Here is a 24,652-nt window from a genome sequence, read left to right on the forward strand (position 1 = left end):
TCTCTCAAAGCACTTCATGATGACGGAAGTGAGTGCTACGGGGCGGTAGTCGTTTAGCTCAGTTACCTTAGCTTTCTTGGGAACAGGAACAATGGTCACCATTGCAGGTAGCGTAACATGGAAGACAGGACAGAATGCAGCGCTAGTTTGAGCAATGATAGCTGGCCTACCTTTACCCTTCCCATTAGTTTGGGAATGCTTTACTAACAATGTGAAGAAAAAAATATTGTTTTGTTTTTTTGTGATCAATGTGAACATGCGAGTGGTGTTGGTGTTTCATACTGGAGAGGGAATGCAAAACAACGACGCTGGACAGAGTGGAATCAGGTGTATCAAAAAGGCAGTTTATTGGTCAAAGTTATCTTGTCCTGCCGTTTATCGTGCACGGACCTAAGGAATGTGACTCTTGTGAGGAGTCAGAATAGTTAGGCTGCTCAGCCAAAGTTTACAGCAGAATGTATACACAGAATAATGTAGGTGGAGTCTCGTCGTGTTGGTCTTCTGACGGGTCCTGAAGAGTTGGAGGCGGGCCATTGGTGCACAGCAAAGTCCTTTGCTCTTGGCACCCGACCAGTAAGGGGGGTAGAGTGTGTGTGTACAGTGCTCATGAAATGTATGTGTGTCAAGGAAACGTGGATATTGGTAATGTCTGCTTTAGGCTCAGGTGTTTCCTGTCTTTGCAGGAGTGCATGCAGGGTTCAATGTCAGTGAGATAGAAGTGCCAAGCTAAGCTCGTTATTGTTGCAGGCTGCATTTTGTAGTTTACAGGGGAGTATATTTGCGTGATGGCAGCTGTGTGTCCTTCGGATAATCATGTTATTGCACACAGGCTCTAGACTTGACTGAGGACACTGGGCCCAGAGTTATCTGAGGGCATCCGGTTTAACCAGAGCTTTGGTCTGCTAGTAACGCTTCATATTAGATTATTTATATAACAGTGGCCATAATTCAATTAAAAAAAATTGCGAGATCATGCAATTATTAAAGATACATGAATATGAATTGCATTCCCCAACCGTAAAATACATAGCCATAAGCAGCTGCTTCGAAATACAAGAATTGTACGAGCCAAAGCGCCCTTCCCTCAACATGATTTTTTTTGTTGCATAGAGTGAGGTTGATAGGTAACCTTTTGTCATTGCCCGAAGATTGCCCGCAATTTTAAAGCCCATAAGGCGGGAAAAGCTATCATCTTAGTGTATGAGGATATTCTACCTATGCAAAGTAGCTAATGGTCCACTGGCTGACAGAATCATGATCATATAGCAATAATGCAGGAACTCCGGTAGGTTTCGCAATCCTCAGAATAAATCAATTGTAGCAGTAGAGGATCAGAGTGAAGAAAGGATCCATTGAGGAGCAGTAGCAGTGCAGAATTAGCAGCGTTGACGAAGGAACCAGAGCCATGATCTAGTATCTTGTCATTGGTTACCAGCTTCAATCTTGGACAGAGGTTCGCCGGGTGCTGCCCGTGCTCAGCATACAGGCAGCATAACATGAAGCTAAAGCAGTGTTAATTCTGGTGATGACAATGTTCCACATGTGAGAGGCCATAATGCAAACAGAATTTAAAAGATCATGCAAAATAAAAAAGGGAAGGAACATTTAGTGTATTCAGACTGAGGAACACCCAGCCATCATATGGACCACCTCTGGAAAAGAGTCATGTAAACCCAACACCGTTGCCTTAACATGAACTCAAACTTGTGCTACCGAGAAAGAGAGAGATACTCTGATATGCATGTTCGTTCCTTCTCCGTAGGCCATGAAGAGTAGGCAGGCAGATGGATTCTTGAGCAGACTGCATGCTGAAGGGTCCTGACGCCCAATATGAACTGAATCCCTGCTATTTGAGCCTGATAAGGCATCATTTGCCTGACTGAAATTGGAATAGAAAACAGCGGCCATAGTACAGAGAGAAGACCATACAGTAGACTGCTGCAGAGCGGGACAGCTCAGCCATGATCTACCATCACATGGTAATAATGTATGTTTTATGCTAACAAACTGAAATTGCTCAACAGTAGCAGATGCACCTTCAGCATGCACAGTGAGAGTGACCGATTAATCCAAACCTAGACCTACAAATGGTCTACTTGAGCTAAAGGCTCATGTCTGCCCCATAGATTACTAGATAAGCTTGCATATAAGAGTGTCTGAATAAGCTCTAACAGAGCTTTCCATAAGAGTCAATGAACGCTTGACCGCCACCACTGATCGCCCTGTGGGTTTTTAGCAAGCCCACCACATGCTACTGTAGGCAATGCTAGTATCAACAGCCCATCCAACACGCTGAAACTATAGTAAGCCTTGATTAGTCATCGAACAGCTATATGCGTCAGCTTCCCCACTAAGGTCCAGGGTGATAACTAAAATATGCTAGTCATAAAAAGATCCAGTAAATGTTTATCCGACGACAGACTAACGCCATTCGAGTAGCACAAGATATCACACAACTTGACTGCTGAACATTTCATGTAGCGCCCACTCGTTTGGACCAGCACAAGTTGGTAGATATGAGTCAGGCTCAGTGTGCTGCATCAGGATATAAGATGCCTGCACACGCACTGTACAAGCATGCATGATGAACGCACATAAACTTGCTTTCTACTCTCCTAAAATGATGTGCTATCGTACTGCAATGCTCCAGCATATGCTAGCATATGATGTCGTTTAGTACCTTGAGTGTGGCTGAGGTGCACCCACACAGACAGCATCGTGAAGAAGGCGCAGCAGCGCCTCTTCAACCTCAGGAGGCTGAAGAAATTCGGCTTATCACCAAAAGCACTCACAAACTTCTACAGATGCACAATCGAGAGCATCCTGTCGGGCTGTATCACCGCCTGGTACGGCAACTGCTCCGCCCACAACCGTAAGGCTCTCCAGAGGGTAGTGAGGTCTGCACAACGCATCACCGGGGGCAAACTACCTGCCCTCCAGGACACCTACACCACCCGATGTCACAGGAAGGCCATAAAGATCATCAAGGACAACAACCACCCGAGCCACTGCCTGTTCACCCCGCTATCATCCAGAAGGCGAGGTCAGTACAGGTGCATCAAAGCTGGGACCGAGAGACTGAAAAACAGCTTCTATCTCAAGGCCAGACTGTTAAACAGCCACCACTAACATTGAGTGGCTGCTGCCAACACACTGACTCAACTCCAGCCACTTTAATAATGGGAAATGATATCAAATATATCACTAGCCACTTTAAACAATGCTACCTAATATAATGTTCCCTACATTATTCATCTCATATGTATACGTATATACTGTACTCTATATCATGTACTGCATCTTTGCCACTTTGTTTACATACTCACCTCATATGTATATACTGTACTCGATACCATCTACTGTATCTTGCCTATGCCACTCTGTACCATCACTCATTCATATATCTTTATGTACATATTCTTTATCCCCTTACACTTGTGTCTATAAGGTAGTAGTTTTGGAATTGTTAGTTAGATTACTTGTTGGTTATTACTACATTGTCGGAACTAGAAGCACAAGCATTTCGCTACACTCGCACTAACATCTGCTAACCATGTGTATGTGACAAATAAAATTTGATTTGATTTGAACCCATGACCAGCTCGGAAACCGGATTGCACAGGGGAGAAGGTACGGTGGGATTCGAAATGGTCAGTAATCTGTTTATTAACTTGGCTTTCAAAGACTTCAGAAAAGGCAGGGCACGATATAGGTCTATAACAGTTTTGGTCTAGTGCGTCACCCCCTTTGAAGGGGGGGTATGACCGCGACACCTTTCCAATCTTTAGGGATCTAGAAAGAGAGGGTCCAGATTGTCTAGCCCAGCTGATTTGTACAGGTCCAGGTTTTGCAGCTCTTTCAGAACATCTGCTATCTGGATTTGGGTGAAGGAGAAGCTGGGGAGGCTTGGGAAATACATTTACATTTAAGTCATTTAGCAGACGCTCTTATCCAGAGCGACTTACAAATTGGTGCATTCACCTTATGACATCCAGTGGAACAGCCACTTTACAATAGTGCATCTAAATCTTTTAAGGGGGGTGAGAAGGATTACTTTATCCTATCCTAGGTATTCCTTAACACAGACACAACCTGTAGTTAATAAAGACACACCATCAAGATCATCAGTCTAGAAACACAGAGATAACATCTATGTATAAAAACCGACACCTCTGTTCATCGTCAGGTCTCTTGATGAGGTTGAAGAGGATGTGAAGGAGCTGGTCTCTCTCTTTAGGCTCCGGGTGGAGACAGGCCGTACACAGGATGAGAGGAATCAACTCCTAGAGACACAGAGAGACAGACAGAGAGAGAGAGAGAGACACAGACAGACAGACAGACAGAGACAGAGACAGAGAGACAGAGAGACAGAGAGAGAGAGACAGAGAGACAGAGAGAGAGAGAGAGAGACACAGACACAGAGACAGAGAGAGAGAGAGAGAGAGACAGAGAGAGAGAGAGAGACAGAGAGAGAGAGAGAGACAGAGAGAGAGAGAGAGAGAGAGACAGAGACCAAATAGGGGTTGCAGAGCTGTTGGCCGGGGTTGGGGTAGCCAGGAGGAAAGCATGACCAGCCGTAGAGAAATGCTTATTGAAATTCTTGATTATCGTGGAATTATCGGTGGTGACAGTGTTACCTAGCCTCAGTGCAGTGGGCAGCTGGCAGGAGCGGCTCTTGTTCGTCAAGGACTTGTGTTCAAAAACGTTTTGGAGTTATAGCTACAGGATGCAAATTTCTGTTTGAAAAAGCTAGCCTTTGCTTTCCTGACTGACTGCGTGTATTGGTTCCTGACTTCCCTGAACAGTTTCACATTGCGGGGGCTAATTCAATGCTATTGCAGTCCACCACAGGATGTTTTTGTGCTGGTCGAGGGCAGTCAGGTCTGGAGTGAACCAAGGGCTATATCTGTTCCTGGTTCTACATTTTTTGAAAGGGGCATGCTTATTTAAGATGGTGAGGAAATGACTTTTAAAGAACAACCAGGCATCCTCTACTGACGGGATGAGGTCAATATTTTTCCAGGATTAGAAAGTCGATTAGAAAGGCCTGCGCGCAGAAGTGTTTTAGGGAGTGTTCGACAGTGATGAGGGGTGATCATTTGACCGCGGACCCATAGTGGATGCAGGAAATGATCACTGAGATCCTGATTGAAAACAGCAGAGGTATTTGGAGGGCAAGATGGCCAGGATAATATCTGAGGGTGCCCATGTTTATGGGTTTAGGGCTGGACCTGGTGGGTTCCTTGATAATTTGTGTGAAATTGAGGGCACCTATCTTAGATTGTAGGACGGCCGGGGTGCTAAGCATATCCCAGTTTTGGTCACCTAACAGAACAAACTGAAGATATGTGAATTGATTGCCCCTCATCTATGGTGTCCAGGGCACAGCTGGGAGCTGGGGGGTCTAACAGGCGGCAACAGTGAGACTTATTTCTGGAGAGAGTAATTTTTTAAATTAGTAGCTCGAACTGTTTGGGCATAGATCTGGAAAGTATGACAACTTTGCAAGCCATCTCTGCAGTAGATTGCAACTCCTCCCTGTTTGGCAGTTCTATCTTGATGGAAAATGTTATAGTTGGGGATGGAAATCTCAATCTTTGGTGGCCTTCCAAAGCCAGGATTCAGACATGGCAAGGACATCAGGGTTGGCTGAGTGTGCTAAAGCAGTGAGTAAAACTAATTTAGGAAGGAGGCTTCTGATGTTGACATGCATGAAACCAAGGCTTTTTTGATCACAGAAGTCAACAAATGATGGTGCCTGGGGACTAAACTAAAACAATGATAACCATCCTAAATGAGAATATACAAGACATATTGACATTTGAGAGACAAAGCGAGGCATAAAGCAATCACAGGTGTTGATTGGGAGAGCTAGCTAAGACAACAGCTAAGACAACAGATAAAAATGACGATGAATGGGCAGAGAGGGTCAGTTAACTACACACAGGGACCGAGTTCGAGGCTGGGGCCAACAGATAAACAAAGAATTAACAAAATAGAGTACTGTGATCAATGAACAGTCCAGCAGGCATCAGCTATGTAGCAAAGTGATCATAGGGTCCAGAGAACAGCAATAGATGAAACAGGGAAGCCGCTGGGTATTCGTTACTACTTAGCAAGCGGGAGACGCAGCGTTTAAAGTTAGCAGGCTGAGGCTAGTAGAAGCGCCTGCTCCGATGTCCGGCAATGACCGGTTGGAGGCACAGCGGATGTCATTACGTCTGCAGACCAGTCATGGTGGAACAGCGGAGCCTCGTGTTGACAAAAGGGTCCAGGCCATTTGACGAAAGAGGTATTGCGGTTGTAGTAATTTTCGTTTGCTAGCCGGGAGATGTGCCTGGCTCGCGGCTATCTTGGTGTAGCAGTGCAGCCATCTCTATTAAATTAATTACACTTTATGGACAAATAACTTATGATCACATCCACACAAAGTCCAACATTTATTTGAAATACCAAAGTGTCAAAATACTGGTAAAACACAAGCAGATTTCTACCACATCAAATGTTACAATAAACAGTAAAAACTTCATAACCTGGGCAAAGTTGCCCCAGAAAGACAACTGAGAACTACCACATTCAAAGTAAAAATCTCAGCAAATGTACTTAAGGGAGAAAAGTTCATTGTACATTCATTAAAAGGCAGGCATAATGAGAAGAAATGTACTATTGCACTTCCAATCATATGATTACTCTGTTGGTAGGAAAGCAGATTCAAGCACTGACAAGTTACTCTTGAAATAACTTGTAGCTGCATCTGAAGGAAACATACAAACGGTACAAACGACAATAGTAGCAACTACAGCATCAGTATTAATAAATAACCACTACAATTACAGAAATAATTTTAAGGCATTCGAGTGAAAACATTTGCACAGACCAACGAGATAAATACTTAAACATAAAATAAGGAACAGGATAGAGAAAGGCTATTAAAGAAGGGTGAGAGGTAATGGAAAGAATAGAGATGGAGTGGGATTCACCCACGATTCAAACCATTGTGCATGTAGCGGATTGTCATAAATATCTGATGTATACAGCAGGAAGAGTAGGAAAGTGTAAGCCCCAGAAAAGTACACAGCCCTCACAGTACAGTCAAAAGTCAAAATAACCACAAAGAATACCAAAACCAAAGGAAGGTGAATGTGAGCACCTGCATCGACCACTTGAAGCCACTGTACGATAAAGTACAGCTTAACATGCCCATGTAAATACAACAACATTGTACCGAAAATAACTCAACTGTCATAAGTGACCAATATGTTTGCCACCTTTTGGTTTGAGAGTAGCATGTATCTCTTTGGTCGCTCTGTGTTGTCTCTCTATTCATGCGTGTTTTGTCCTAGATTTTTTATTTTATTTTCAATCCCAGCCACCGACTCCACAGGAGGCCTTTTGCCATTTGGTAGGCCGTCATTGTAAGTAAGACTTTGTTCTTAACGCACTTTCCTAGTTAAATAAAATAAAAAAGTATCAGAAGAGAGATTGCGTGTGAACACGCATGTGCATGTGAAAAGGCTTGCCAAGAATTTAAACTACGTACTGCATTGAAACTTTTTCTGCTGTGTTAATATCCCACCACAAGTCAGTGTAAAGGTGCTGTAAAACACTCAAGTAAGTATTCTTATAAAACATCAAAGTCAAGTTGAGGCACAGCAAAACCCTGTGATTCCAAGTTCATGTGTGTGTCCCAAATGGCACCCTATTCCCTATACAGTGCACTACTTTTGACCAGAGTTCTTTGGGCCCTTGGCTTAGTCAATCTACAAAATAGCTCATATTTTAACTGACAAAAGAAAAGGAAATTATGGTGCCAGGATGACAGTTGATTGTACTGGCAACCAACCTCTGACACAGCAATCTAGTTCTCATAAAACCAGAAAAATAACTGCAAGTCAATTTCGTAGTGCTTGGCATGTTAGCTACTTCATGTAGAGTCCTGAGTACCTCCCTCTATAACCAGTTATATTTGAATCTATTAATTTAATATATGAAAAAATCTCTCCCTAGCAGTTGGTGGTATGTAATTGTCCCTCAGTGAGGATGGAGGCGATGCTGTTGTCGTAAAAACCGTCCTCGTCCTCAGAACTGAGGTTGGAGGCTCCCAGGACAGGTCGACGCGTTTGATACACCTTCCGCCTGAGAGAGTGAACAAGACACGGTTGTCATTGACTGTAGTTGTTACTAAAAAGGGACACAGTTCCTACTGAATGTACTGGGATTTGAGTATTTTTTGTTGTTCCCTGAACCATTCCAATGTCTAATGCATTTCAAAAGAGGACTAAAACAAGAAATAGGCATTTCTCAATTTGAGCAGGTTTGAGCAGCGGGCTGAGTGACATTGAAGCACCACCTGCTGGCCCCCGAGGGGTTTGACAACACTGGTGAAGGTGTCTGTACAGGAGTGTGGATTATAAAACAATCATATCTGGCATAACTGGTATAATAACTGGTATGACAAGATGCAACGCTGTACAGAACAGTCATACAGAGGGTATGGGATACTAGAGAATACATTTGGTGTATACTGCTAGTATGTACTGTAGATAGATATGTCAGAGAGGGAACTCACTTTAGCTCACTCTCCAGTGCTGTGGCTTTTGCCTGCAGATACTAAGGAATTTGTTTGTGTGAGATATATATATATATATATATATATCAGGGAACTCACTTCTCAGACTCCAGTGCTGTGACTTTGGCCTGCAGTGCTTCCTGCAGCTCCTGCTGCTCCTCCAGGTCCCTAAGAGCCTTCCTGCGGACCCCCTCTAGTCGTTCCACCTCGCCTTCGCTCTCGTCCAGCTGACGCTTCAGGGCCTTCACACGCAGGGACAGCTGGGGACAGAGGTGGACAGGTGGTTAGGATACTGTAGCACCTAGAGTTTAGGATACGGTCACACAGCACAAGGGACCAAGGAAAGGTGCACGGTCAGCAGGACACAGCAAGTCCACTATATTAAATGCATAGAAAAGACAACGTCCTGAAGAAAACGTGTGCTTGCTTGACTTGAAGTATTCATGGTATGTAGTTGTAGAGTGAGGAGACAATAGGAATCTCCACCAAAAACCACCTAGTTCTCTGTCATTACATTCATTTTCATGTTATAGTATACATACTGTATGTACATAGACGTGAATGTACTAAGTGATAATCAATGAGGGGCTATGCGTTCCCTGGAAATCAATGAACATGGAAGGTGTGCTCCATGACGCGCTAGCTTTCAAAAGCAACTCAAACATACAGTAGAACATGTAAGAACTATAGCCATTGAATTCTACCGTGTGTTATAGGGAAATAATGAACGTTCAAGAATGCCCTTCAAGCCAAGCAAAAACTAGTATTCAACAATGTATGGAATAATAATAAAAATAAATGCCATTTAGCAGACACTTTTATCCAAAGCGACTTAGTCATAATGGTGGTCCCGGGAATCGAACCCACTATCCCGGCATTGCAACCGCCATACTCTGCCAACTGAGCTACAGAGGACCAACAGTATCCATTAACATGTACCTGTTCTAGTTGCTCAGCATGCTGGTTCCTCTCAAACCGTTGTGCATGAAGTGGATTGTCACAAATATCTGATGTATACAGCAGGAAGAGTAGGAAAGTGTAAGCCCCAGAAAAGTATATAACCCTTTGTTTACAGTTCAGTTAAAAGTAAAAATAACCACAAAGAATACCAAAACCAAAGGAAGGTGAATGTGAGCACCTGCATCTACCACCTGAAGCCACTGTACCACCAGTATCCATTAACATGTACCTGGTCTCGTTGCTCAGCGTGCTGGTTCCTCTCCTGGTCCAGAGTGACGATTATTTCCTTCAGCTTTCTCTCTACTCTCCTCTGGGAGGCCTGGATACTCAGCTTCTCTCTGAACACAGAAACATATCATTACACACAATATTCATTCTATTCAGATCAACTATAGTATCCACAAAGCCAGGACGACTGCTAGTTAAAATGGTACGTGTCATGTTAGTACTTCAATGTAGTATCCATAGTACTTGAGCAGTTACACATCATGGCTAAGTATAGCATGTACACACCTCTCTTCACTGTGTAGCCTCTCCTCCAGCTCCTGCACTTTACCCTCTAACAAAGTCATTCCAGTGGAGGGACGGAACTGTGTCTCCATGTCTGCCACACGGGACCTCAACTCCTTCACCTGAGGATGGCATATCAAGATGTGTTTGAGCAAAAATGTTTTTGAGGGTGATGAAACTTAGAATTAGGCATTTTCTGTTACATAAAATGTTGGATATGAAAAGTGAAATCTATACCTGTCTCTCTAGGACACTCTTGTCCATCTCCAGGTCGTGTACGGTTGAGCGCTCCTTCATCAGGTCTCCACGCAGCTGGTCAATCTGAGAGAATGGAAGAAAGAGAATAAGCAAACATTCTGAGTGACTTAGTCTGTACGGAAATCAGTACCTGCTTGTGTGTATTCAAGTATGTGTGTGTGTGTGTGTATTGAAGTACAGTACCTGTTCTCGACTGCGTGCAACACGATCATTGAGAAGCTCCACGCTGCTCTTCTCCTCATCCAATTCAATTTCCATCGTCTTCACTTTGTCCTGACACACATCCAAGTTGTAAACAAATTAGTTTGACCATGTCCTTTCAAGCTCTCCTCCCCTTCCCAACATCATATACTCCATGCTGATAGTCCAAGGCTAGAAGTCTTTCACATACAATTCCCAAAGCTCTCAGAAGAACCCTTGACCTCTAACCTCCATTTCTCAGACATACAGTATTTCCACACCTATAATTCACCCCAAAATCTGACATTTAAAGGTAATGACCTTTGACCCCTCACCTCCAGGCCTCTGAGTTCCCTGTTGCGGTCCGTCTGAGAGCTCCTCTCAGAATCCAGTTCGCTTTCCAGATGTTTGAGGCGGCTGCTGAGCAGGTCTCTCTCCAGCTGGGCGCTGTCCCTCTCCTCTCCACACACCAGCAGCTCTTTCTTCAAACGAGAAACCTGGACCACGGAACGGGGATGGAGTCAGTGGTTCAACATTTGGAAAGGGGACATAATATTCCCAATATATTGATAAGCCACGTACGGATCACCTCAGGTTTGTCTCATCAACTAACTCCCTTCATACCGTATCTTTATATTTTCTTTCTTCTCTTCCCTCAAATCCTTTTATTCTCCTTTCTCTATAAAATATACCTGCAAACTCTCCACTGTTTACTCCTTTCTCTGTACCTGAACACCATCTTCCTGTCCTTTCCTTTGCTCTGCTCTCCCTCATCCTGAAGTGTCTTTAGGTTGGCCTGGGGCCTCTGCAGTTCAGCCAATCTGTCCTTTCCCTCTTCCTACTCTGTCTCTTCCTCCCCCTCGCTCTCTCCCTCTCTCACCAGTGTCTTCAAGTTGGCCTGGGCCCTCTGCAGTCCAGCCAGTCTTTCCTTTCTCTCTCCCTCTCTCTCGCTCTCACCTCTTCCTGCAGTGTTTTCAAGTTGGCCTGGGCCCTCTGCAGTTCAGCCAGTCGATCTTTGCCCTGCCGCTGGGCATCCTGTAGGTCTCTCCTGGAGCGCTCCCTGTATTCATCCATCTGGCTCTGCAGGGCCTGCACCGACTGACGGGAGTCCCCCAGCATCACCTCCATCTGACGGGTAGAGAAAGGGTGGGTGGAAAGGGCATGGATGGGTAAGAAGGATAGGGTGATCTTTGTCAATTCAGTTTTAAAGCAACCCAAAATCCATACCAGGGCAATAGAAAATAAATGCATAAAAAAGCAGATGCGCGCACACACACGCAATGCCGCACCTCCTTGCTAATCTTCTCCAGGGCCCGGTCTAACAGTCTCTTCTGCTCCTCCAGGTCACTCTTGCCCTTGCGCAGCGCATCTCTCTCCAGATCTCTCTCCTCCAGCCGTTGGCCCAACTCATCCCTGTCCTTGCCCAGACGGGAGGCTCCTCGCCTGGCTTCCTCCAGTTGGGACCTCAGGGAGCGGTTCTCATCTTCCAGTGCCTGCTCAGCCTCCGAGCTCTGGGGCACGCTGGAGTGAAGCCTCGTCTGTGGAACAGAAAAATACTCCTAAATAAATGGGTGTGTGTATTTAGGTATATCTTAACGTAATAACAGATCAGAGAGTTTATGAATCCATGCCTTACTGTGTAGTAATTATGTGTCCTTTTCTAAGATATAAAAGTCTCACACTTGCATTTGTGCCTAGAGGTGTAGCTTATGTTTGCCGAGTGTTACTCCTGTGTGTTTTTCCATAGCTATATACACATGCTGCGGTTTTGGTAAGTGTATTTTACCATGAGAGTCAGTCTCTCTCTCAGTCTTGTGTTGGCTTCCTGAAGCTCCAGACTCCCCTGATCCAATGGTGAGGACCCACCTGACGACTAGAGACCGTGAGAGAGAGGTAAAAAGAGTTCAACCTCACATTCATGATCCATCCCACACTCAGTCAAAGTTTAGTTGTAATCAAGCTGACGTCACCTCACCTGCTTTGCCTTCTCAAGTGCCATTTCGAGCTCATCTTTCCCCTGCCGTAATTGGTTCTTCAGTCGGTCATTTTCTGACCTCAATTCAGACTCCCGTACTTGGCTAGCCCTCCTCAGGGCTTGAAGCTCCGCCTCCTTCTCATTTAGCTCAACCTTTTGTCTGTCGACCTCCGTGCGAGCCTGCTTGATATCATCATTACAACGCTGAAGATCCTTGGAAAAAGCATATCGTGACCAAGATGAATAAAGAGGATGAGGAACAGGATGTGTGAAACTGCCTTGTGTGTGAGTGTGTGGGAGAGAATGAGTTAGAATGTGGGTGTATTAATTGTGTAAAGTGCCTTCAGAAAGTATTCATACCCCTCGACTTAATCCACATTTTGTTGTGTTAAAGCCTGAATTCAAATTGGATTAAATATATATATAATCCATTTAATCCATGTTTCTCACCCATCTACACACAATACCACATAGTGACAAAATTAAAACATGTTAAACATTTCAGCAAATGTATGGAAACTGAAATACAGAAATGTATTTTACATATGTATTCACACCCTAGAGTAAATACTTTTTATTAGCACCTTTGGTAGCAATTTCTGGGTAAGTCTCGAAGAGCTTTACACACCTGGATTGTGCAACATTTGCCTATTATTCCTTTCAAAAGTCTTCAAGCGAGGTCAAATTCGATGTTGATCATTGCTAGACAACCATTAAGTCACATTTTTTTTTAACTTGCCCACTCAGGAACATTCACTTTGTTCTTGGTAAGCAACTCCAGTGTAGATTTGTCCTTGTGTTTCAGGTTATTGTCCTGCTGAAAGGTGAATTAATCTCCCAATGTCTTATGGGAAGCAGACTGAACCAGGTTTTCCTCTAGGATTTTGCCTGTGCTTAGCTCCATTCAGTAAATGTTTAATCCTGAAACTCCAGTCCATTACGATTACAAGCATATCCATAACATAATACAGCCACCACTATGCTTGAAAATATGGAGAGTGGTACTCAGTAATGTGTTGTATTTGCACCAAACATAACACTTTGTATTTAGGACAAAAATGTATTTGCATTGCAACTGTAGTAGTGCCTTGTTGCAAACAGGACGCATGTTTTGTCATTTAAAAAAATAAAAACATATTTTCACTGTCAATTAGGTTATTATAGTGGAGTAACTACAATGTTCTTGATCCATCCTCAAATTTCCTCCCATCACAGCCATTAAACTCTAACTTTTAAAGTCACCATTGGCCTCATGGTGAAATCCCCGAGTGGTTTCCTTCCTCTACGGCAACGGAGTTAGGAAGGACACCTGTATCTTTGTAGTGCCTGGGTGTATTCATACACCATTCAAAGTGTAATTAATAACTTCCCCATGGTCAAAGTTGTATTCAATGTCTGCTGTTTTTAGTTTTACTCATCTACCACACAGATTGCCAAAAAAGTCATTATGTGCCGTAAGCCATTTTTTTACTCCTGAACTTATTTAGGCTTGCTATAAAAAGCATTCTACTTTGACATTATGGGGTAGGGTGTGTAGGCCAATAACAAACAAAAAAAATCTAAATTGAATCCATTTTAAATTCCAGTGGCAACACAACAAAACGTGGAAAAAGTCAAGCGGGGTGTGAATACTTTCGGGAAGGCACTGTGTGTAAGAATGTGTGTATGCTTGATCTGTGACTTTGTGACCATGAAGAAGCTTACCTCTGCATAAGAGTCTGCCTCGTCAAAGCCGGGCATCTGCTTCTTCATGGACATCAGTGAATCCTGAAGCTCCTTCAGCTCCCCCTCAAACTCTTCCTTCTCCAAACGTGCTCTCATGAGCCTACACAAACACAGAGCATGTACGATAACCATGTGAACACAACAGCAAATGCACAACAAACAATGAACACTTTGAATCTTCACACCGTCACAAACCTGTTGCCTTCTAGGAATCTGAACAAATCTCAATACAAATTGTATCATCGTTCACTTCAATAGTTTAGATCATATGTCTGTTTCTAACATAGTTGATATGATTTGTCAAGATGGCTTGATTAATAAAAATAGCTTGAGATTCATTTGAGTCTATTACAGGTGTTTTGGAGCAGGTGCAGCAGACTAGCGCAAGCTGAAAAGATACTTTCAAATCAAATTTTATTTGTCACATGCACCGAATACAAAAAAGGTATTCACCTTACAGTGAAATGTTTACAAGGCCTTAACCAGCAATGCAATTAAGAAAAACAAATCATTAAAGAGCAGCAGTAAAATAACAATAGCGAGGCTATATACAGGGGGTACTGGTACAGAGTCAATGTGCGGGGGCACCGGTTAGTCGAGGTAATATATACGTGGGTAGAGTTACTAAGGGGGGAGGGGGGGGGCAATATGCAAGTAGTCTGGGTAGCCATTTGATTAGATGTTCAGTAGTCTTATGGCTTGGGGGTAGAAGCTGTTTAGAAGCCTCTTGGACCTGGACTTGCCCTCTGGTACCACTTGCAGTGCGGTAGTGGAGAGAAAAGTCTATGACTAGGGTGGCTGGAGTCTGACCATTTTTAGGGCCTTCCTCTGACACCGCCTGGCATAGAGGTCCTGGATGGCAGGAAGCTTGGCCCCAGTGATGTACTGGGCTGTATGCACTACCCTCTGTAGTGCCTTGCGGTCTGAGGCCGAGCATTTGCCATACCAGGCAGTGATGCAATCCGTCAGGATGCTCTCGATGGTGCAGCTGCAGAACCTTTTGAGGATCTGAGGACCCATGCCAAATCTTTTTAGTCTCCTGAGGGGGAACAGGTGTTGTCGTGCCCTCTTCACCTTGGTGCCTTGGTGTGCTCGGACCATGTTAGTTTGTTGGGGATGTGGACACCAAGGAACATGAAGCTCTCAACCTGCTTCAACTGCAGCCCCGTCGATGAGAATGGGGCGTGCTCGGTCCCTTTTTTCCCTGTAGTCCACAATCCTCTCCTTTGTATTAATCACGTTGAAGGAGAGGTTGTTGTCCTGGCACTACACGGCCAGGTCTTTGACTTCCTCATATGCAGTCTCATCGTTGTAGGTGATCAAACCTACCACTGTTGTGTCATCAGCAAACTTAATGATGGTGTTAGAGTCGTGCCTGGCCGTGCAGTCATGAGTGAACAGGGAGTAGAGGAGGGGGCTGAGCACGCACCCGAGGAGCCCCCGTGATAAGGATCTGTGTGGCGGATGTGTTGTTACGTACCCTTACCACCTGGGGGCAGCCTGTCAGGAAGTCCAAGATCCAGTAGCAGGTGTTTAGTCCCAGGGTCCTTAGCTTAGTGATGAGCTTTGAGGGCACAATGGTGTTGAGCTTTGAGGGCACAATGGTGTTGAGGGCCCGCTGAGCTGTAGTCAATGAATTGCATTCTCACATAGGTGTTCCTTTTGTCCAGGTGTGAAAGTGCAGTGTGGAGTGCAATAGAGATTGTATCATCTGTGGCTCTGTTGGGACGGTATGCAAATTGGAGTGGGTTTAGGGTTTCTGGGATAATGGTGTTGATGTGAGCCATGACCAGCCTTTCTAAGCACTTCCTGGCTACAGACATGGTAGTCATTTAGGGAGGACAGGGCAGGCACCACCAAAATCAGTACTCTTTAGCAATCATATGTGTAAGTTTGCCTTAGAACAGTGTTTCCCAACCCTGGTCCTCAAGTACCCCCAACATTACACATTTGTATTGTAACTCTGGACAAGCACACGTGATTCAACTTCTCAACTAATCATGAAGTTCTCAATGAGTTCAATGAGGTGTGTTTGTCAAGGGCTACAATGAAACTACGTAATGTTGGGGGTATTTGAGGACCAGGGTTGGTAAACACTGCCTTAGAATACCAGGTAAGGGGCTGCCACTGATAAGGTGCCACAATCTATCTGGTATTTTGGATCATAGGTCAAGACAATAGAAAACTGACCTGACAAAGACTACTAGTTTAAAGCTAATATGAAGACGACTTCGTAGGTGTAGAGACGTGTATTACGCACCATTGATATACTACAGCCAATTAAATAAATATATTGAGGCACTCACTCCTGCTTGTTGCTGTGAAGCTCCTCTGTGGTGGTTTCCAGCTGCTTCCTCCACTGGCCTCCCTGGTCCCTGCAGCTCTCTAGCTCCTCCTCCAGGCAGAGCATGGCATCATTCACCCTCTGCCTCTCCTCCTCAATCTGCTGCTGGGACTAACACATAGCAGGGAGAGATCAGACATATGGTACACATACATGCAGCTGAAGTCAGAAGTTTACATACACCTTATCCAAATACATTTAAACTCAGTTTCCCACAACCTCTGACATTTAATCCTAGTCAAAATTCCCGTTCTTTGGTCAGTTACGATCACCACTTTATTTTAAGAATGTGAAATGTCAGAATAATAGTAGAGAGAATGACTTATTTCAGCTTTTATTTATTTTATCACATTCCCAGTGGGTCAGAATATTACATAACACTCAATTAGTATTTGGTAGCATTGCCTATAAATTGTTTAACTTGGGTCAAATGTTTTGGGTAGACTTCAACAAGCTTCCCACAATAAGTTGGATGAATTTTGGCCCATTCCTCCTGACAGAGCTGGTGTAACTGAATTAGGTTTGTAGGCCTTGCTCGCACACGCTTTCCGTTCTGCCCACATATTTTCTATTGGATTGAAGTCAGGGCTTTGTGATGGCCACTCCAATACCTTTAATTTGTTGTCTTTAAGCCATTTTGCCACAACTTTGGAAGTATGCTTGGGGTCATTGTACATTTGGAAAGACCCATTTGATGTCTTGAGATGTTGCTTCAATATATCCACAATTTTCCTCCCTCAAGATGCTATCTATTTTGTGAAGTGCACCAGTCCCTCCTGCAGCAAAGCAACCCCACAACATGATGCTGCCACCCCCATGCTTCACGGTTGGGATGGTGTTCTTCAGCTTGCAAGCCTCATCCTTCTGACTTCCACTGTACATACAGTGCATTCGGAAAGCATTCAGACCCCTTGACCTTTTCCACATGTTTTTACGTTACAGCCTAAAATGGATTAAACTGTTTTAAATACTCTCTCGGAGCTCTACGAACAATTTCTTCGACCTCATGGCTTGGTTTTTGCTCTGACAGTCTCTTTCCAAATCATGTCCAAGCAATTGAATTAACCACAGGTGAACTCCAAGTTGAATAAACACCTCAAGGATTGTCAATGGAATCAGGATGCGCCTGAGCTCAATTTAAGTTTCACAGCAAAAGGTCTGAATACTTATGCAAGTAAGGTTTCGTTTTTTTATTTGTAATACATTTGAAAAATGTCATTATGGGTCATTCTGTGTAGATTGATGAGGATTTAAAAAAATTTAAATTCAGTTTCAGTTTGTTTGGGAAAAAGGTCAAGGGGTCCGACTACTTTCCGAATGCACTGCACATACCACAGGATGTTGGTGGCACCTTCATCGGGGAGGACGGGCTCGTGGGAATGTCTGGAGCAGCCAATGGAATAGTATAAAATACATCAAACATGGTTTCATGTGTTTGTGATGCCATTCCATTTGCTCCGTTCCAGCAATTATTATGAGCCTTCCTCCCCTGATACATACAGACGGACGGACATAAATAAACCAGTCCCCGTTTCTCAGGGACCTCCAACCAATGCATATACTGTGTTGTTCCATTTCAGCACTACCATACCGGATTTAACTAATGAAGGGGTAAATTAGGATTGGATGGCGAAACACTGAACATTTGACACATGAAGAGTTAATTTCCAAAACGCTATATCCACCAATTTCTCATGTGTTTTTTCATCAGAAATGATTTCTTATGGGTACCTTCATGTGTGTGTAAATTATTACTTTTCAGTTTTTTTTTATCCATACGTTTTTTTTGGGGCAAAACGTTATATATCCGTTGTTTAGCTGGAATGTGATGTTTGTATCCTGTATATTCACAGTGATATGTGGTTGTCTCACCTAGCCATCTTAAGATGAATGCACTTCATGTTTATTGCTCTGGATAAGAACATCTGCTAATGACTAACATTTCAAATGTAAATGTTTTACATACAGATCTCATATTACTGTATTGAATATTTATTATTTTTTATTATTTTTTATAAATAGTGATGTCACAAATGTATACTTTGTACAGTTCATTAATTTCCTTGTTATATTTGACCGTGTAAAAACTAGCGTACTACTTATTTCTCTGAGAGCGAGGTGGATATGTCAAGTGATAGATTTTAAACAAATACATGTCTGTCATTGAACAAACCCCATGCCATGATTAGATAGTTTTTTCCACTAACTAATCTCTCAACAGCTTCAAACAATAAAAGCTAATTTACCAAGATTTCTGAAAATGGATATATAGCATTTTGGAATGAAACTTCCACACAAACACAAACCAACGTATCCACCTGTGACACCTGTTCCATGGTGCTTCTCAGGGTTTCCATGTCCTGGCTGTACTGCTCCCTGAGGGCCTCCATCTCCTGGTCGTGGCTCCCGACCTCTTCCTTCAGCGCCCCCTTCAGGGCCGTCAGCGCTCTCTCCCTCTGACGCAGTACCTCCTCCTGACGCTGGCGCAACATTGCCGCCTCCGCCAGGTCCGCCTGCAACGACATCACATCCTGCAAGGGAGAGAGAGAGAGAGAGAGAGAGAGAGTGTGTAAATAGTACTGAATGGCTGCCGTTCATCACCTTGGAGTTCATAAAATGCCCCCAAACAATGTAAAGCACTTTGAAGAGTGCAACATAAATGCAAGACATCATCATCATTGGGGCGGCAGGTAGCCTAATGGTTAGTAACCGAAAGGGCCAGTAACCCAAAGGTTGCTAGATCGAATCCCCGAGCTGACAAGGTACAAATCTGTCGTTCTGCCCCTGAACAAGGCAGTTAACCCACTGTTTCTAGGCCATCATTGTAAATAAGAATGTTGTTAACTGGAAAGTTAAATAAAGGTTAAAAAAAATGATCTATATATATTTTGAATTAAAAAAATAAATAAAAATCATCCTTGCCGTACCGTCTGCAGTGACATGGAGTCGGTTTGTGGTGTGTTCTCTGGCATTCCCCTCAGCTCCTCCTGAAGCTCAGCCAGCTGGTCTTCCTGTTGACGCACCCGAGACTCTGCCCCCTCTCTGGCCATCCGCAGCTGGGTCAACCTGATAGGGAAGACAGAAATCGATACCCCAATCAATATACTCATTAACATGTCAGTCAATTAGACAATCAATCCATCAACCAAACAATTAAAGAAGCAGGAGATTAATGGGCTGCTTAAAGGTGCAATCCATAGGTTGTCTATATTCTGACAACAAAATGTAGAATAAATACATACGGTGACTTTTGGGGGTCTTAACACACGTGCACTGCAAATGCACACAGATTCCAGACACAGATTAAACCTAGTCTATTTAAAAGTGCATTTTAGTCCAGGGCTAGGCCTAATCTGTGACAAGCAAAACCGGCCATAGGTGTGTGAAGCCTAGCTTACTCTTCTTGGGCCATCTGTAGTTCGGTTTTGTTGCGGTCCAGTTGTTCCTGAAGCTGGTGGTTCTCATTCAGACGCTGCTCCAACTCCTTCTTCAGATTCTCATGAGACCCTTGTTTAGGAGGAACCTGTGAGGAGACAAGTCAATGTACATACAACTGCACCTACTATATATTGTACAGCATTCAGCGGTGTACTCGGGTAGCCCAGTGGTTAGCGCATTAGGCCAGTAACAGTTGTCAGCTCAGGGGATTTGATCCAACAAGGTAAAAATCTGTCGTTCTGTCTCTGAGCAAGGCAGTTAACCCACTGTTCCCGCCGAAGACGTGGATGTCGATTAAGGCAGCCCTCTGTACCCCTGATTCAGATACTGACTAGGTATCCCCCTTTCAATCTACAATTCACTACCCCATCAGAAATGCATAGAAACCTGCATTCAACACTACATTGTTGGCAACAAATAAATTATTACAGATTGGCATCAACGTTACCGCCAAAGCGCAGTATCTACAATATACACCATCAAATAGTGCTAGGGGGTGTCATTCACAGGTTGGTGGCACCTTAATTGGTGAGCCCGTGCTTGTGGTAATGGCTGGAGCGGAATAAGTGGAATGGTATCAAACATGGTTTCTATGCATTTCATGCATGGCACAGTCACGTGAAACTGTATAATGGCTCTGCGTCCCAAATAGCACCCTATAAAGTGCACTACTCTTGACCAGGGCCCACAGTAGGGTACCATGTAGGGAATAGGTTGGCATTTGGAACAGACTGGATGTTGCTCAGTGACAATACGGATGACGGTAAAGTTTTGCCCTGCGGAACTAACATTCCTCTGACAATTTCCTCTCACATATTATCAGTGATAGATTATGGTCTGTGCTGCAGAGATTATGCTCTCCTCAAGGCAACTGGCAAATCACTTTGTTTTGGTTTTATCTGTTTGTAAAGAGGGGTAATGTAGAGTTGAATTGACTATGAACTGGACAGTAGAAATAATATAATTTAGCCAATGGACAGGCCAGTTAGCTGCTGGCTATATCCTTGAGGGAAATCTATAAATAAATAGTACATTCAATACTGAATATCATACAAATTAGATGACAGGTGTTCCTTCTGGCCGTAGGAGGCACGCACGCACACCACCTGCTTCAAGTAACCCAACACACCAGCTTGTGTTCCACCACACAGGTAGCAGAGAAACTCTATATATGTCTGCTATTTCACTGATACCAGTATACCATTTAACACTGCCCTAGAGCCAGCCAAAACAATCCACTGATGTTCAGAGAGCACTTAAACACGGAGTTGAACCAACAATCATATCTAGTAGAGTGAAGAGAACACGTTATACTATATTTGTACTAGGATTGTCAAATCTCTGGCTGCCTATACTGTATGCTTAAGCAGAATTAAACTATTACTAATGGTATCCAAGCTATTAAGAAATGGTGATACGCTACTTGATCAAAAGTATGTGGAGACCTGCTCCATCGAACATCTCATTCCAAAATCATGGGCATTACTATGGAGTTGGTTCCCCCTTTGCTGCTAGAAAAAGCCTCCACTCTTCTGGGAAGACTTCCACTAGATGTTGGAACAATCCTGCGGGGGTAAGGGGAGGGGGGATTGCTTCCATTCAGCCACAAGAGCATTAGTGAGGTTGTGCACCAATGTTGGGCAATTAGCCCTGGCTCGCAGTCGGCGTTCCAAATCATCCCAAAGGTGTACAATGGAGTTGAGGTCAGGAATCTGTGCAGGCCAGTCAAGTTCTTCTACACCGGTCTCAACAAACATTTTTGTATGGACCTTGCTTTGTGCACGGGGCATTGTCATGCTGAAACAGGAAAGGGCCTTCCAAAAACTATTGCCAAGGTTGGAAGCACAGAATCGTCTAGAATGTTATTGTATGCTGTAGGATTAAGATTTCCCCTCACTGGAATTTAGGGGCCTAGCCCAAACCATGAAGAAACAACCCCAGACTATTATTCATCCTCCAAACTTTGCAGTGGGGCAGGTAGCGTTCTCCTGTCATCCGCCAAACCCAGGTTAGTCCGTCGGACTGGTGAAACTTGATTCACCACTCCACAGAACGCGTTTCCACTGCTCCAGAGTCTAATGCCAGCAAGCTTTACACCACTCCAGCCGACACTTGGCATTCAGATGTTGATCTTAGACTTGTGTGCGTGCGGCTGCTCGGCCATGAATACCCATTTAACGAGGCTCCTGACGAACAGTTCTTCTGCTGACGTTGCTTCCGGAGGCAGTTTGGAACTCGATAGTGAGTGTTGCAATTGAGGACAGACGATTTTACGCACTTCAGCACCCTGCGGTCCCGTTCTATGAGCTTGGCTGAGCCGCGAAGTGTTGCTCCTAGACATTTCCCCTTCACAATAACAGCACTTGCAGTTGACCGGGGCAGCTCTAACAGGGCAGAAATTTGACAAACTGACTTGTTGGAAAGGTGGCATCCTATGAAGGTACCAAGTTGAAAGCCACTGAGCTCTTCAGTAAGGCCATTCTACTGACAATGTTTGTCAAATTAGATTGCGTGATGGTGTGCTCGATTTTATACACCTGTCAACAAGGGGTATGGCTTAAATAGCAAAATCCACTAATTTGAAGTGGTGTCCATATACTTTGTACATAAAGTGTATAGGTGTAGTATTTAGACCTAAACTGTGTTCGAAAACTCATACTAACCGCATTATTTAAGACATAAATTGTGTACTATGCTTATTGGTCATAGTATGGATATAAAAAGGGAGAGGGGGATACCTAGTCAGTTACACTCAGTTGAATGCATTGTTGTGAGTCTTCCGCATTTAACCCAACCCCTCTGAATCAGAGAGGTGCAGGAGGCTGCCTTAAAACTAAATCCACATCATCGGCATTTGGGTAACAGTGGGTTAACTGCCTTGCTTAGGGGCAGAACAACAGATTTTTACCTTGTCAGTTCGGGGATTCGATCCAGCAACCTTTCGGTTACTTGCCCAACACTCCTACCAGGCTACCTGCCACCCCAATATAGTTAGTATTCCAAAAGTTCACGGATGTCGTACTACATTCACCAAAATACAGAGTATACAAGCAGTAGACAGCATGGAAATACTATCTACCAAGGGAATTCTCTTCGATTATAATCACAGCCGTATATATTCCCCCCCAAGCAGACACATCGATGGCTCTGAACAAACTTTATTTGACTCTTTGCAAACTGGAATCCATACATCCTGAGGCTGCATTCATTGTAGCTGGGGATTTTAACAAGGCTAATCTGAAAACCTTGGATCACTGCTATTCTGCCCCGCCCTCCTTTCAGAAAAGCTGACCACGACTCCATTTTGTTGATCCCTGCCTACAGACAGAAACTAAAACAAGAAGCTCCCACGCTGAGGTCTGTTCAACGCTGGTCCGACCAATCTGATTCCACACTCCAAGACTGCTTCCATCACGTGGACTGGGATATGCTTCGTATTGAGTCAGACAACAACATTGACGAATACGCTGATTCGGTGTGCGAGTTCATTAGAACGTGCGTTGAAGATGTCGTTCCCATAGCAATGATTAAAACATTCCCAAATCAGAAACCGTGGATTGATGGCAGCATTCGCGTGAAACAAAGTGCGAACCACTGCTTTTAAATCAGGGGAAGGTGACCGGAAACATGACCGAATACAAACAGTGTAACTATTCCCTCCACAAGGCAATCAAACAAGCTAAGCGTCAGTATAGAGACAAAGTATAATCTCAATTCAACGGCTCAGACACAAGAGTTATGTGGCAGGGTCTACAGTCAATCACGGATTACAAAAAGAAAACCAGCCCCGTCACGGACCAGGATGTCTTTCTCCCAGGCAGACTAAATAACTTTTTTGCCCGCTTTGAGGACAATACAGTGCCACTGACAGAGCCTGCAACCAAAACATGCAGCCTCTCCTTCACTGCAGCAGAGGTGAGTAAAACATTTAAACGTGTTAACCCTCGCAGGGCTGCAGGCCCAGACGGCATCCCCAACCACGTCCTCAGAGCATGCGCAGACCAGCTGGCTGGTGTGATTACGGACATATTCAATCAATCCCTATCCCAGTCTGCTGTTCCCACATGCTTCAAGAGGGCCACCATTGTTCCTGTTCCCAAGGAAGCTAAGGTAACTGAGCTAAATGACTACCGCCGCCCCGTAGCACTCACTTCAAGTCATCATGAAGTGCTTTGAGACTAGTCAAGGATCATATCACCTCCACCCTACCTGACACCCTAGACCCACTCCAATTTGCTTACCGCCCAAATAGGTCCACAGACGATGCAATCTCAACCACTCTGCACACTGCCCTAACCCATCTGGACAAGAGGAATACCTATGTGAGAATGCTGTTCATTGACTACAGCTCGGCATTTAACACCATAGTACCCTCCAAGCTCGTCATCAAGCTCGAGGCCCTGGGTCTCGACCCCGCCCTGTGCAACTGGGTACTGGACTTCCTGACGGGCCGCCCCCAAGTGGTGAGGGTAGGCAACATCTCCACCCCGCTGATCATCAACACTGGGGCCCCACAAGGGTGTGTTCTGAGCCCTCTCCTGTACTCCCTGTTCACCCACGACTGCGTGGCCACGCACGCCTCCAACTCAATCAAGTTTGCGGACGACATAACAGTGGTAGGCTCGCTTACCAACAACGACGAGACGGCCTACAGGGAGGGGGTGAGGGCCCTCGGAGTGTGGTGTCAGGAAAA

The 24,652-nt window shown here is 44.3% G+C and overlaps 1 protein-coding gene across 3 annotated transcripts in view; it reads right to left on the reverse strand.

The window, feature by feature from the left end:
- Window positions 1-6,427: 6,427 nt before the first annotated feature.
- cgnb (cingulin b) overlaps window positions 6,428-24,652 on the reverse strand; it is a 47,453-nt gene continuing 29,228 nt past the window's right edge. For all 3 annotated transcript variants that reach the window (XM_035794881.2, XM_035794880.2, XM_035794878.2), the window contains exons 5-20: window positions 19,920-20,044; window positions 19,449-19,587; window positions 18,840-19,052; window positions 16,484-16,632; window positions 14,157-14,277; window positions 12,453-12,665; window positions 12,264-12,350; window positions 11,767-12,015; window positions 11,435-11,605; window positions 10,813-10,974; window positions 10,481-10,570; window positions 10,277-10,360; window positions 10,043-10,161; window positions 9,759-9,867; window positions 8,669-8,829; window positions 6,428-8,136 (exon numbers count right to left, since the gene is read on the reverse strand). In XM_035794881.2, the coding sequence (XP_035650774.1) occupies window positions 8,004-8,136; window positions 8,669-8,829; window positions 9,759-9,867; window positions 10,043-10,161; window positions 10,277-10,360; window positions 10,481-10,570; window positions 10,813-10,974; window positions 11,435-11,605; window positions 11,767-12,015; window positions 12,264-12,350; window positions 12,453-12,665; window positions 14,157-14,277; window positions 16,484-16,632; window positions 18,840-19,052; window positions 19,449-19,587; window positions 19,920-20,044 (2,325 nt within the window). In that variant the 3' untranslated portion in view covers window positions 6,428-8,003. The remainder of the gene's footprint in view (window positions 8,137-8,668; window positions 8,830-9,758; window positions 9,868-10,042; window positions 10,162-10,276; window positions 10,361-10,480; window positions 10,571-10,812; window positions 10,975-11,434; window positions 11,606-11,766; window positions 12,016-12,263; window positions 12,351-12,452; window positions 12,666-14,156; window positions 14,278-16,483; window positions 16,633-18,839; window positions 19,053-19,448; window positions 19,588-19,919; window positions 20,045-24,652) is intronic.

Source organism: Oncorhynchus keta, chromosome 20 (assembly GCF_023373465.1).
Source record: "Oncorhynchus keta strain PuntledgeMale-10-30-2019 chromosome 20, Oket_V2, whole genome shotgun sequence".
NCBI classification, from domain to species: domain Eukaryota; kingdom Metazoa; phylum Chordata; class Actinopteri; order Salmoniformes; family Salmonidae; genus Oncorhynchus; species Oncorhynchus keta.